The 13,917-nt window shown below is 41.8% G+C and overlaps 1 protein-coding gene across 1 annotated transcript in view; it reads right to left on the bottom strand.

Moving 5' to 3' along the window:
- The window catches only part of LOC140494432 (semaphorin-4E-like), a 74,183-nt gene extending 64,626 nt beyond the window's left edge, over positions 1 to 9,557 (bottom strand). Inside the window, exons 1-3 of the mRNA XM_072593615.1 lie at positions 9,543 to 9,557; positions 8,170 to 8,332; positions 6,722 to 6,867 (exon numbers count right to left, since the gene is read on the bottom strand). Coding sequence (XP_072449716.1) covers positions 6,722 to 6,867; positions 8,170 to 8,332; positions 9,543 to 9,557 — 324 coding nt within the window. The remainder of the gene's footprint in view (positions 1 to 6,721; positions 6,868 to 8,169; positions 8,333 to 9,542) is intronic.
- Positions 9,558 to 13,917: the final 4,360 nt, after the last annotated feature.

The raw sequence follows: 13,917 nt of genomic DNA, 5'->3' as shown, positions 1-13,917 counted from the left end.
ATCCATGTACACTACATCCACTGCTCTACCCTCATCCACATGCTTGGTCACCTCCTCGAAGAATTCAATAAGACTTGTAAGGCAAGACCTACCCTTCACAAATCCGTGCTGGCTGTCCCTAATCAAGCAGTGCCGTTCCAGATACTCGTAAATCCTATCCCTCAGTACCCTTTCCATTACTTTGCCTACCACAGAAGTAAGACTAACTGGCCTGTAATTCCCGGGGTTATCCCTATTCCCTTTTTTGAACAGGGGCACAACATTCGCTACTCTCCAGTCCCCTGGTACCACCCCCGTTGCCAGTGAAGACGAGAAGATCATTGCCAACGGTACTGCAATTTCCTCTCTTGCTTCCCACATAATCCTAGGATATATCCCGTCAGGCCCGGGGGACTTGTCTATCCTCAAGTTGTTCAAAATGTCCAACACATCTTCCTTCCTAACAGATATCTCTTCTAGCTTATCAGTCCGTTTCACACTCTCCTCTTCAACAATACAGTCCCTCTCGTTCGTAAATACTGAAGAGAAGTACTTGTTCAAGACCTCTCCTATCTCTTCCGACTCAATACACAGTCTCCCACCACTGTCCTTGATCGGACCTACCCTCGTTCTCGTCATTCTCAGGTTTCTCACATACGCATAGAATGCCTTGGGGTTATCCTTGATCCTATCCGCCAGGGATTTTTCATGCCCTCTCTTAGCTCTCCTAATCCCTTTCTTCAGGTCCCTTCTGGCTATCCTGTATCCCTCCACTGCTCTGTCTGAACCTTGTTTCCTCAACCTTATGTAAGCCTCCTTCTTCCTCTTTACTAGACATTCAACCTCCCTCGTCAACCAAGGCTCCCTCACACGACCAGTTCTTTCCTGCCTGATCGGTACATACATATCAAGGACACGTCGTATCTGCTCCTTGAAAAAGTCCCACATTTCCACCACATCCTTCCCTGACAGCCTATGCTCCCAACGTATGCTCCTCAAATCCTGTCTTACAGCATCGTAATTTCCCTTCCCCCAATTGTAAAAACTGACCTGCTGTGCTTTTCCAGCACCACTCTAATCTAGACTCTAATTTCCAGCAACTGCAGTCCTCACTTTTACCTAGGACTGACAAGTGGCAAGTAACATTCATGACAATGCCAGACAATGACCATTTCCAATAAGGAACGATCTAACCACCGCCCCTCAACATTTAATGGTGTTACTATCACTGAATCTCTTACTTTCAATATTCTCTGGGTTACTATTTACCAGAAACTTAACTGACCCAAGGGCAGGTCAGAGGCTAGGAATACTGAAGCGAGTAATTCACATCCTGACTCTCCAAAGCCTGTCCACTATCTATAAGGCAGGAGTGGGATGGAATACTCTCCATTGCCTGAATGAGTGCAGCTCCAACAACACTCAAGGAGCTTGACACCATCCAGGACAATGTAGCCTGCTTGACTGACAGCACATTCATAAATATTTGGTCATTCCACCACTGATGCTCAAGAGCAGAAGAATTTGCCACCTACAAGATGCAATGCAGAAATTCACCAAAAATCCTTAGACAGCACCTTCCAAAACCCCGATTACGTCCATCTAGAAGGATAAGGTCAGCAGATACATGGGAACACCGCCACCTGCAAATTTCCCTCCAAGCCACTCACCATCCTGACTTGAAATATATTGGCATTCCTTTACTGTCGCTGGGTCAAAATCCAGGAACTCCCTCTCTAATGGCACCATGGGTTGACCACAGCATGTGGATCTACCCATAGCACGTGATTGCAGGGTTCACGAAGACAGCTCACTGCCACCTTCAAGGGTAACCGGGACAGGCAAGAAATGCTGACCACCATGTCTCATAAGTGAATTAAAAAATTCTCCCTTTATTATTCAGAGCTGAATTAATCTGTCAGAGATAAAAAAAAAGTATTTTAAAAATGTGCCATATTTTGTCAAATATTAAAAATCTGAAATGAAAACAAAATATGCTGAAGAAGCTCACAATGTCTGGCTGCATCTGTGAAGAGAGAAACAGAGTTATTGGGCTGAATTTGTTTAAATGTCAATTTTGTCAAGTTTCATGGACAGTTTCTCTTGCAAGATCCATAACATGCTAAATTACCTACCCCACCCCATAACAATGCAGTCATTAGACAGTAGCCCAATTTGATTACTCATTGTATTTGAAAGCACTTGCCACTGTTGAAAATATCCTGCAGTTGAATGCCATCCCTGGCACCAGTGCCAAGTTTAAAAGGCTGTTGTGCGCATAGACAAGCACTTTTAGTCTGGAACTGCACTGCACAGTGACCGACTCCAATAAGGGAAAATCTAAGGGGTTAGATTTTACCATCACTGAAATCAGTGATTTACCATCATTGGATCTCTCAGCATCAGCATCCTCTGGGTTACCATTGACCAGAAACTTAACTTACTCACTATATAAATGATAAAAATCACACAACACCAGGTTATAGTCCAACAAGTTTAATTGGAGGCACACTACCTTTCGGAGTGACGCTCCTTCATTAGGTGATAGTGGAGGGCTCCAAAAGCTAGTGTGCTTCCAATTAAACCTGTTGGACTATAACCTGGTGTTGTGTGATTTTTAACTTTGTACACCCCAGTCCAACACCGACATCTCCAAATCATGACTATATAATGAGGTGGCTACAAGGACAGGTCAGAGGCTAGGAATACTGAAGCGAGTAACTCACAGCCTGACTCCCCAAAGCCTGTCCACTATCTTCACCCAGCTCTGGCCACCAAACTCTGCTAGCGTGGTCTGAGGTTGCCACCAGGTCAGTGTGGTCTCAGCCACCTAGAGCATAAGCAGCAGTCCAGGAAGAAGGGCAATTACCTTCTTCACTCTGCCAGACTAACAGCCATCTACTTCTCTGCTATTTCACATGCATCCCATCAAGGCTCAAGCTCCACCACTTGCACTATTGCATGCAACATTTTCCCTATTAGCTCTCACCCATCTTAACACATGACGTTACAAACTCTGCAGGTACTCTACGCTGCCTAAGGACTGACTCTTACCCCCACCTGCATGAGCACCAACAGCTATGACACCTACTTTCATTTTGCTCATTCCAGCAGAATACAGCACATAATACAGTAGAAAGTGTCAAGACGGTTGGTGTACTACCCAGTATTTTACTCCTCATCCCAATGAAGGAAGTCTGATCGCCCCAAGTGGCTGAAAGGTCCACTGATTGATATCAGAGGCTTGCCTTACCTTCCTGAACTGGAACCCCCAATGGAAAGTGGACCTCCTTGACTTAACTAAGGACTGCTAACAACTTCGAACTTAGAACTCCTGCAGTGTGGAAACAGGCCCAACAGGTCCATACCAACCCTCCGAAGAGTAACCCACCCAGACCCACCCTTATTTCTCTATATTTTCCCTGACTAATGCACCTAACACTACCTAACACTCCAAATAGCATCCCACCCAGACTGACCCAAATCTTGTAACCCTTCATATCCCATGGTCAATCCACCTAACCTGTACATCTTTGGATTGTGGGTGGAAACTGGAGCACCCAGAGGAAACCCACGCAGACACGGGGAGAATGTGCAAACTCCACCCAGACAGGTGGCTGAGCTGGAAGCGAACCCGGGTCCAGGGTGCTGTGAGGCTGCAGCGTTAACCACTGAGCCACCATGACAATATGCCAGGCCTGATGTCTTCAAGAACTCACTTTGACTTTCACATCAGGAACTGTCAACATCTTGTTTCTTCACAGGACAGTGGTAGAACAGCAAGTTGCATATTGCTAAGGTGACATTTGTTTTTAATGAATCCAACAACAAACAATAGTCAGCATGAATGGGATCACACCACTGCCTAGTGAGAATCTTGCTTTGATGCCAGGAAGTCTTTGTTTGAAAATGCATCGAGTTGCTCCTGACATCAAGAAAGGCCTTGCCCAATTTTGCATGTGATTTTTGAAAATGTTTTAATCAGATTACAATCAGACGTGATTTTCTCATCATAGTTTGCGTTGCTCAAGCCCCAATAAGATTCTGTCCAACTAATCAAATACAAAAACTCTTCTCTGAATAGATGCTGCAAAAACTGGAGAGTTTCTTCAGCACTTTGTTTTTATTTCAGATCTCCAGCAACGGCAGTATGTTGCTTTCACTTTTTAAAAATGCCACGCAAGTGACAATGCCACAACGAGAACTTCTACTCAATCTCTAATGCATGACACATTGCTGAAATATGTAAGCATCCAATGACAATGAGAGAGGGACATGAGAACTATTGGCTGAGATACTCCTGCCCCATTAACTGAACAGGCTGCTCGTTGGATGCTGCCTGAACTGCTGTGCTCTTCCAGCACCACTAATCCAGTATTTGGTTTTCAGCATCTGCAGTCATTGTTTTTACCTTGCCAAACATCACTGCCTGAGCTTATATGTAAAAAAGGGGACTTGGGAAAGAAAACACAAGGTCATACCAAATATAAGTTTGTATTCTCAGGAAAGGAAGGAATAAAATTAAAGGGGATATGAAATTACATGGAACAAAAGAAAACTATTTCAGATACTGAAAATCCTCAGCAGATCAGATCATAATAAATCAGAGAAGCAGGTCATTCATACTCTTGAACCGCTCTCCATTACTCAGTAAAATCATAGTTGATCAGATTCTGGCTCCAGCTTCACTTTGCTGCTTGACTCCTTGCTATTCAAAAAAATCCATCTGACTCAGCCTTGAATTTACTCAACATAGCCACTATTAAGGAAGATTAACCACCCTTACGAGTAGAAATTCCTCCTTCTGAGCAGAAATTTCTCCTCTGTGTTTTAAAAGGATCCCCTTATTTTGAAACTGTCTTCTAGTTCCCAATTCTCCTCATAATGGAAACATTCTCCCATATCAAAGTCCCTTAAGGATCTTATATGCTTAAATAATATCATCTCTCATTCTAAGTACAACCCTTATCTGCTCAGCCTTACCGCAATAACCCATGCATCCTAGACATGCTGGTCTTTATTGTAGGATAACAGAGGGTTATCAAAGTTTGCAGATGATACCAAGGTGAGCGGGAGGGTGAACTTTGATGAGGATGCAGAGATCTGTCAGCATGATCTGGAGAGGTTGGGGTGAGTGGACAAATCAATCGCAGATGTAATCTCATTTGGATAAATGTGAAGTTATTCACTTTGGAAGCAAAAACAAGAAGAGAGATTACTACCTGAATGGATGCAAATTGGGAGAGGAGAGTGTGCAGCAGGACCTGGGTGTCCTTGGGCACCAGTCGCTGAAGGTAAGCAGGGCAAAAGTGAGGACTGCAGATGCTGGAAACCAGAGTCTAGATCAGAGTGGTGCTGGAAAAGTACAACAGGTCAGGCAGCATCTAAGGAGCAGGAAAATTGACATATCAAGCAAAAGCCCTTCATCAGGAATAGAGGCAGGAAGCCTCCAGGGTGGAGAGATAAATGGGGGGAGGGTGGGGCTGGGGAGAAGGTAGCAATAGTACAATAGATGAATGTAAGCATGCAGGTGCAGCAGGCAGTAAAGAAGGAAAATGGTATGTTGGCCTTCGTTGCAAGTTTCAAATACAGGTGCAACAATGTGTTGTTGCAGTTATACAGGATCTTGGTGAGCCACACTGAGAATATTGTGTGCAGTTTTGGTGTCTTTTTCCGAGGTAGGATGCTCTTGCTCTCGAGGGAGTACAGCAAAGGTTTACCAGGCTGATTCTTGGGATGACGGGACTGAGGTACGAGAAGAGATTGACTAGGTTAGGACTGTTTTCACTGGAGTTCAGACAAGTTGGGGAGGTGGGGTGGGGTTCCCCTCTCACAGAGACTTACAAAATTCTAACAGGAAAGATCTTCCCGATACTGGGTGTGTCCAGAACCAGAGGTCACAGTCTGAGGGTTCAGGGTGGTCAATTTAGATTAGAGATGAGGAGACATTTCTTCACCCAAAGAGTGGTGAGCCTTTGGAATTCATTACCACAGGAAGTAGTTGATGCCAAAACATTGTGGATTTAAGAGACAGCTAGATATAGCACTTGAAAAGAATAGGATCAAAGATTATGGGGCAAAAGCAGAATTAAGCTATTGAGTTGGACAATCAGCCATGATGACGATGAATAGCAGAGCAGGCTTGAAGGGCTGACTGGCCTTGTCCTATCTTGTATGTTTCTATGTCTCGTTACATATGTACAAGGCATTGGTGATACAACATAATAGAGTGCTTTCTATTGGTTGCCATACTTGAATCAAAAATTCAGTACAGTATATCCCTCAAGAGAGAACGGAGGTGGAGTCATTGAATATATTCAATGTTGAGATAGAAAACTGTTTGATTCATGAGGGAGATGAGGTTGTAGTTGAGAGGAAATCAAGTGGAAAATCCAGGTCAGGTCACAATCAGATCAGCAATGATCTTATCAAATGGTAACATGCCGAATGACTTATTTTTGTTTCTGTTTCTTTCTTCTGTTGCCATGAAAGATCCTTGGATTTCCTACAAGCAGCATTCGCATAGGTTTCAGTGAGAAACAGTAGCACAGGAAGATAAGATCTAAAGTTGAAAGCAGGGTTAAAGAAAAGTAAACATGAGAAACAATTTAGAAATGAATGATCTTTAAAAGACAGGTCTTGCATTGTGGAACTATAGATTTTCCAGTACATTACCAGTTTTATTCACATCAACAAACACGATTTATATAATAAATATGGAGATTTCTCTCAATATGCTTACTTGCGAAATACTATCTGAAACATTGTCAATATTGAGTGCGAAGATTGCATCTCTGGCTCCTACAAACAATAGGTTATGCTCCTCACTAAGCAGCAATGTTGAGTAATTAGAGATTCTTTGTTCAGCGAACGTTTTCAGATTTGCATCTATGAAGATAAAACCGTATGGAAAGCTGTTAAAATATTAAAGATTTAAGGAAGAGGTCATCCCCTATTTCCAGATATACACTGCACATTAGAGTCAGGTTTGTGCTTGGAACTGTACCAGATATCTGCAATAAAAAAATCACCATCAACAAGTTAGATTATTTAAAAAGGTGCAAACAAATTACGGACATAGAAAAAAGACAAGAGTTTTGAATATCCTTGCTGCCATTATCAGAACCTTTGAGAGTCAGAAGACAATTAGAGTTGGACTTAGTTTCACATGAGATTTTAGAATTATAGCTATTTTACAAAGAGGTGTTCCTAATGGTTCCTGGGTGACCACTCTCTCATTTCTCAGAAACCTTTAGAAACTACAATTAGATGTGCATTTCTCTCGGATTTGCACCTTGTCGGGTAGAATTTCTGCACAGCAATGCACAAGAAGAAGGATCAAGTTTCTCGACCTGTTTTATCCAAACCAGTTATAACCTGAAAATAATTTTATTTGGAACTCCACTGCGTATGTGAAACTATCATATAATTAAACTAAATTGAATTTTGGAGTTGCATACACATAATTTAGTGACAGGAAAGTGGAGTATGGAAATCTACTTCATGGAACTGAACAGCTACAGCAAAACCAAATCTCTCCAGGACTGAATAGTTTGCTGGCTTTCAATGAAGCATTGACTGTTTGAAGAAAATATTGGAGGATTGTTGGCTGCAACTCTATCAGAGGTCAATGCCTTCAAAAAAAAAGAGATACATTCAAGACATAGACTGATAGCAATAAAAAAATCCTTTAATAGAACAGAAAAATTAGATTTTGGGTACAGCAATTCATAGTGCTATTCTAGTAAATAAGTGTTTAAGTATCACTAAAGCAAATTATTTAACCAATAAATGAAGCAGCAGAAAAAAAACATGCAAATCTGCAGAGTGCCAATAAAAACACAAATGGATTTTCAGGAAGGAGAACTTGTGGGGTGAATGGAGAAGGGTACAAGCAAGACCAGTCTGACACAATATTGTTGACTCTGAAATGGAATCTAAATTGCCCAGTAATTCACTTGTTTTGAGTAAAAGGCCCACCACTATTTTCAGGGCAATAAGAGATCAGCAATTATTGCAGCTTTGGTAAGGATCACTAGATGCTAGGACAACTGAAGAAAACAGTGGAAACAGAAGGAACCAAACTAAGTTCTACTCCTCTAATTTTGGAAGCTGTGGGGAAACTGGAAGCAAATGCTACTCGATTTAAAATTAAAGTACAATTTATAATGAAAGCACATGGTTTCTTACCTTCAAAATTCACAGTTTTTCTTGGTGTATAATCTGGTAGAAAAGCTTCTGAATGGAGTAGATATCTGATCAGCAGATTAGAAAATAGGAACACAGCAGCTTTTTGCATTTTTAACAAGTTGATTTGCAGCAATGTTTGGATGTTTAATGTTTTGGAGTGATGCTACTGATAAACATACTTAATTGAATATCTTAGAATGTCTTCGATAAGCTTCAAGAACCACTTTGCTGAAGAAAGTTTTGTACTGCAAGACCAGGGTCCACAACAATAATCGACATCATCAGGTAAAATGCATTTGTGGTAAAAAGAAAGAATCTCCTAGGTTGTATCCTTCAACACGATTGACAGAAGCCTTCATGAAGCACAGTTTTAACCTGAAATAGAAGTTGCAGTTCAATATCTTTGCTCAACTAGATATCCTTGAGTGTAACAACTTACTTCCTCCTGCCAAACAAATCGTGTAAACATCCCAGTTTTACAGCAACCTTTACTGTAAATTTTTTAAGCATTATCGCATCAATGATAAACCCAAAGTAGTCATTTTAAACATTTTGACAGTTTTAAATTTTCTGCATGCAATAAGGACCGACTAACAAAAACATTGCTGAGCCTCTCCTGCTGGTACAAAGAGAGTAGAGAGTAAAGACAAGCTACTGTCATCTTCATTGAATATCAATCCAACTTACTGCTAAACTATTGACTTTCTGAATGATAAATGATGATTCCAGTATGCAGCCAAAGATTAGCATTTAATTTTTCAAATGCCTTGATGTGGCACTGAACAGATCCTTTCAGCTCATCCCATAAATAGATTATTGGTGAAATTGCTATGACATTGGGGCAATGATATTTTCTAAAATCTGTAGTGACATTCAAACATTTCTTTCAGTTCAGAAATTGCAAAGCATTAGCTGTTTTCCAAATATCAGAGAATCTAAATGTATTCTCCTAGGTTTTTGAGTCTGGCTAATTTGGATTTTGGATACTTATGTGGTGTACAATGGATTTAATACATATGTGTAAGATCCTTTGTAAGGTCTTACTTTTCATTTTAAAATGGGGAGTTGGTGTCACTGGAAAGGCCACCACTTATCGCCCATCATAATTTCCTTTGAACTATTTGGCTTGTTAACGGCAGTTAAGAGTCAACTACATTGTTGTGGGTCTGGAGTCACATAGGCCTGACCTGGATTGTGAACCAGATAGTATCATTCATTCAACAATTGACGATGATTTCGTGAGTCATTACTCAGACTAGCTTTCAATTCCAGATTTTATTCATTGAATTGAAATCCCACCAGCTGCCATGGATTTTGAATCAATGTGCCAAGGCATTAGCCTCGGCTCTGGATTACTGGTCCAATGACGTTACCATTGTCTCCTTCATGTGTTATGTCTATATGCAGATATCTCTAGATGAAATACATTTAAATTCAACTTCACCTGTAAAATTGTAAAAAACTATCTTCTAATTCCTGTTATATGGGGGACAGTTTGTAACTTAACACTCCATTATTAACTTTAGAATATGCTCTTGATTGGAGCCTACCCTCCCCCATCAAATACTTATGCTGATTCACACGAGGGAAAGAGGAAGAGCAACATTAGACAACTAACAAAGTCTACTGCTTGAAGAGCTCTATGACCAAATAAAGTCTACAAACTGTAAGATTTTATTTCATATTCACTTAAAACTGTATGTTAACAGCTGGAATTTCATTCTCTCACACCTCTCCCAATGTCTGGGATACTTAGACATCTCAGGCTTCAGAGGAGTACAGTGGTTAGAATATGAAACGTTTTACCACAGGTAGTAATGAGTGAATTTGATAGATGCATTAAGGGGAAACAAGATAAATTTTTAAAAATTAATTTTATGGGATGTGCTCATTGCTGGCTGGCTGGCATTTAGTGCCTGTCCCTAGTTGCCCTTGAGAGGGTGGAGGTGAGCTGCCTTCTTGAACTGTTGCAATCCACCTGCTGTGAGTTGACCCACAATACCCTTAGGGAGGGAATTCCAGCATTTTGACCCAGAAATGGTAAAGGAATGGTGATATTTTCAGGATGGTAAGTGACTTGGAGGAGAACTTGAAGATGGTGGTGTTCCCATATATCTGATGCCCTTGTCCTTCTAGAGGGAAGTGGTTGTGGGTTTAGAAGTGCTGTCTGAGGATCTTTGATGAATTTCTGCAGGGCGTCTTCTAAATTGTACACACTGCTGCAACTGAGCATCAGTGGTGGAGGGAATGGATGCTTGTGGATTCTCCTGATTTCTGCCTTGTAGATGGTAGGCAGGATTTGGGGAGGTAGGTGGTGAGTTACTTGCTGCAGTACTCCTAACCTCTGACCTTGTAGCCACTGCAAGTATGTGGCGAGTCCAGTTGAATTTCTGATCAAATGATAACTCCCAGGATGTTGGCGGATTCAGTGAATGGTAACACCACTGAATGTCAAGGGCAGTGGTTAGGTTGTCTCTTGCTGGTGATGGTCATAGCCTGGCATTTGTATGGCGCAAATGTTGCTTGCTGTTTGTCAGCCTAAGCTTGGATATTGTCCAGATCTTGTTGCATTAGGACTGCTTCAGTTATTGAGAAATCGTGAAATAATGCTGAACACTGCGTAATCAGGGAACATCCTCATTTCTGAGCTTATAATGGAGGGAAGGTCACTGATGAAGCAGCTGAAGATGGTTGGGCCTAAGACACTAGCCTGAGGAACTCCTGCAGAGATGTTCTGGAACTGAGATGTCTGACCTGCAACAACCACGATCTTATGTGTCAGGTATGTCTCTAACCACCGGTGTTCCTGATGAAGGGCTTTTGCCCGAAACGTCAATTTTCCTGCTCCTCGGATGCTGCCTGACCTGCTGTGCTTTTCCAGTACCACTTTAACCATAACCTTCAACATATTGTCTAGCTAACACCAATTGTTACAGTTAACCTAGAGTGCAACTTTTAAAATAAAGTTTTGAGATTTACACATGAAAGAAATGAAACTGTCATAGTATTCTAACAGATGAGAGACTCAACAAACAATCAAGGTATTTTTTAATGTGTAATTTCAGTTACATCACACTGTAAACATTTGCTATAAATTCTGTGTCTTACAATTGTGTCTTCCACAACCACCTGGTGTTGTGTGATTTTTAACTCTATGTTTGATGCTTTGGTATTTGAATGTTAAAGTATTAATTAAATGAAACTAATGACAATTCCTTAATGACCCAGATGTATGTTTCGATTCTGAGCTGCACATACCCAGCAACATCTTTTACATATTCAGGCAATTCACCAAAGGAATTTTTAAAAGTCCCAAAAAAATCATAGCAGGCCAGTTAAAACAAGCCCTTAGGTAGTTAGCTACTGCATGCATGTGGATAAAATCTCTGGTCTTGTAAGGATTACAATTTTAGTGGTTCTAGCTGAAAACTGTGTTCATCTAGTGTGGATGGAGGAAGAAAGTTAGGAGGAGAGAAAGCAAGTATTCATTACATATCAAAAGGATATTTAAAAAGAGTGGTCAAAAGATACACAACATGTTTCTGGCTTTCTATTGAACATTATTACTCATATGCAATGAGTAAAAAAAACTTCCAAAAATATATTTAGAAAAATCAATTTATTTTCCATGCAGTTTGTTACTTCATTATATTTAGACATTATTTTGCAAATAATTAACCAAAAAATGTTAAGGGAAAAATTTTCATTTAGAAAAGCTCAATTCTACAATTTAAGATTATGAATTTATGTTTCACTTTTTCTTTGTTGCTAAAGTTTGTTGCTCATTAAAATACCTAGCAATTCTCTGCACAAATGCTTTGAGAGACTTCATGTAAAAGGTTACAAATCACAATGTCAGGTATTAGTCCAACACGTTTATTTGTAATCACTAGAATTTATAGCAAAAGTTTAGTGTGATGGAACTGAAATTATATATTGAAAAGACCTGGATCGTTTGTTAAGTCTCTCATCTTTTAGAATGACCATGTTGGTTTCAGTTCTTTCATATGTAAATCCCAGAAATTTTATTCTAAAGTAACATTTTGAAGTGAACTTTCACAATAAGAGCCATGTTGGCCCAGATAATGCATTGGAGGTGTGAGGCTGCCTGTGCCCCAGTATTCAGACTGATTCTCGAGGAGAGTGTGTGTCTGTGTGCGTGCGAGAGTGCATAGTGCAGTGGGGTCACCTGTAGTGTGACATGAACCCGGTTGAGGCCCTCCCCATAGGTACCAAACTTGGCTATCAGCCTCTGCTCAGCCACTTTGCCTGTCCCGAAGTCAGCCTTGGAGGATGGTCACCCAAAAGTCAGAGGTCGAACATCCCGGACCACTGAAGTGTTCTCCGACTTGGAGGGTACACTCCTGTCGGTTAATTGTTGCGGGGTCTGTTCATCTGTTGCTGTAGCCTCTGCTCGGCCTCGCCAATATACCATGCCTCAGGGCATCCTTGCCTGCAGCGTATGAGACAATGTTGGCCAAGTCACGAGTACCTGCCGTGTACATGGTGGGTGGTGTCCTCATGCATAATGATGGTATCCACGTCGACACTGACATGTCTTGCAGCGTCTGCCACAAGGTAGTACAGTGTTGTCCTGAAAGCCAGGCAGTTTGGTGTGAACAACAATCTGTTTGAGGTTTGGTGGTTGTTTAAAAAGAGAAGTGGAGGCATGGGGAAGGTCTTGGCCAGGTGCTCATCCTCATTGATAATTTGTTTCAGGCTGTGAAAAACATGGCATAGTTTCTCGGCTCCTGTGAAGTACTAGACAACGAAAGGTACCCTGTTGGTTGCAGCTCATGTCTGTCTCCTGTGGAGGTCCTTATGGAACTGGCAGTCGATGAGTTGAGCATCGTATCCCGTTCTTATGAGGGCATTCTTGAGTACTTCCAAGAGTCCATCACATTCCTCCTCATCTGAACAGATCCTGTGTATGCGTAGGTCTTGTCCATAGGCGATGGCTGTTTTAATATGTTTCAGGTGGACGCTGGAGAAGTGGATAAAAACAATGACTGCAGATGCTGGAAACCAGATTCTGGATTAGTGGTGCTAGAAAAGCACAGCAGTTCAGGCAGCATCTGAGGAGCAGTAAAATCGACGTTTTGGGCAAAAGCCCTTTATCAGGAATACAGGCAGAGTGTCTGAAGGGTGGAGAGATAAATCAGAGGAGGGTGGGGGGGGGGGGGTGAGAAAATAGCACAGAGCACAATGGGTGAGTGGGGGAGGGGATGAAGGTGATAGGTCAGGGAGGAGGGTGGAGTGGATAGGTAGAAAAGAAGGCAGGCAGGTAGGACAAGTCATTGGGACAGTGCTGAGCTGGAAGTTTGGAACTGCAGTGAGGTGGGGGAAGGGGAAATGAGGAAACTGTTGAAGTCCACATTGATGCCCTGGGGTTGATGTGTTCAGAGGCGGAAGATGAAGCGTTCTTCCTCCAGGCGTCGGGTGGTGAGGGAGCAGCGGTGAAGGAGACCCAGGACCTCCATGTCCTCGGCAGAGTGGGAGGGGAAGTTGAAATGTTGGGCCACAGGGCGGTGTGGTTGATTGGTGTCCCAGAGATGTTCCCTAAAGTGCTCTGCTAGGAGGCGTCCAGTCTCCCCAATGTAGAGGAGATGGCATCAGGAGCAACAGATACAATAAATGATATTGGTGGGTGTGCAGGTAAAACTTTGATGGATGTGGAAGGCATCATGAGGTTATCTGTGGTTTGTGGTAGAGTGAGGTGCCGAGGTGCCCATCTTTGATGGAGATGCA

Source organism: Chiloscyllium punctatum, chromosome 24, assembly GCF_047496795.1.
Source record: "Chiloscyllium punctatum isolate Juve2018m chromosome 24, sChiPun1.3, whole genome shotgun sequence".
NCBI lineage: Eukaryota > Metazoa > Chordata > Chondrichthyes > Orectolobiformes > Hemiscylliidae > Chiloscyllium > Chiloscyllium punctatum.
This window is presented reverse-complemented; position numbering and strand designations above follow the sequence as displayed.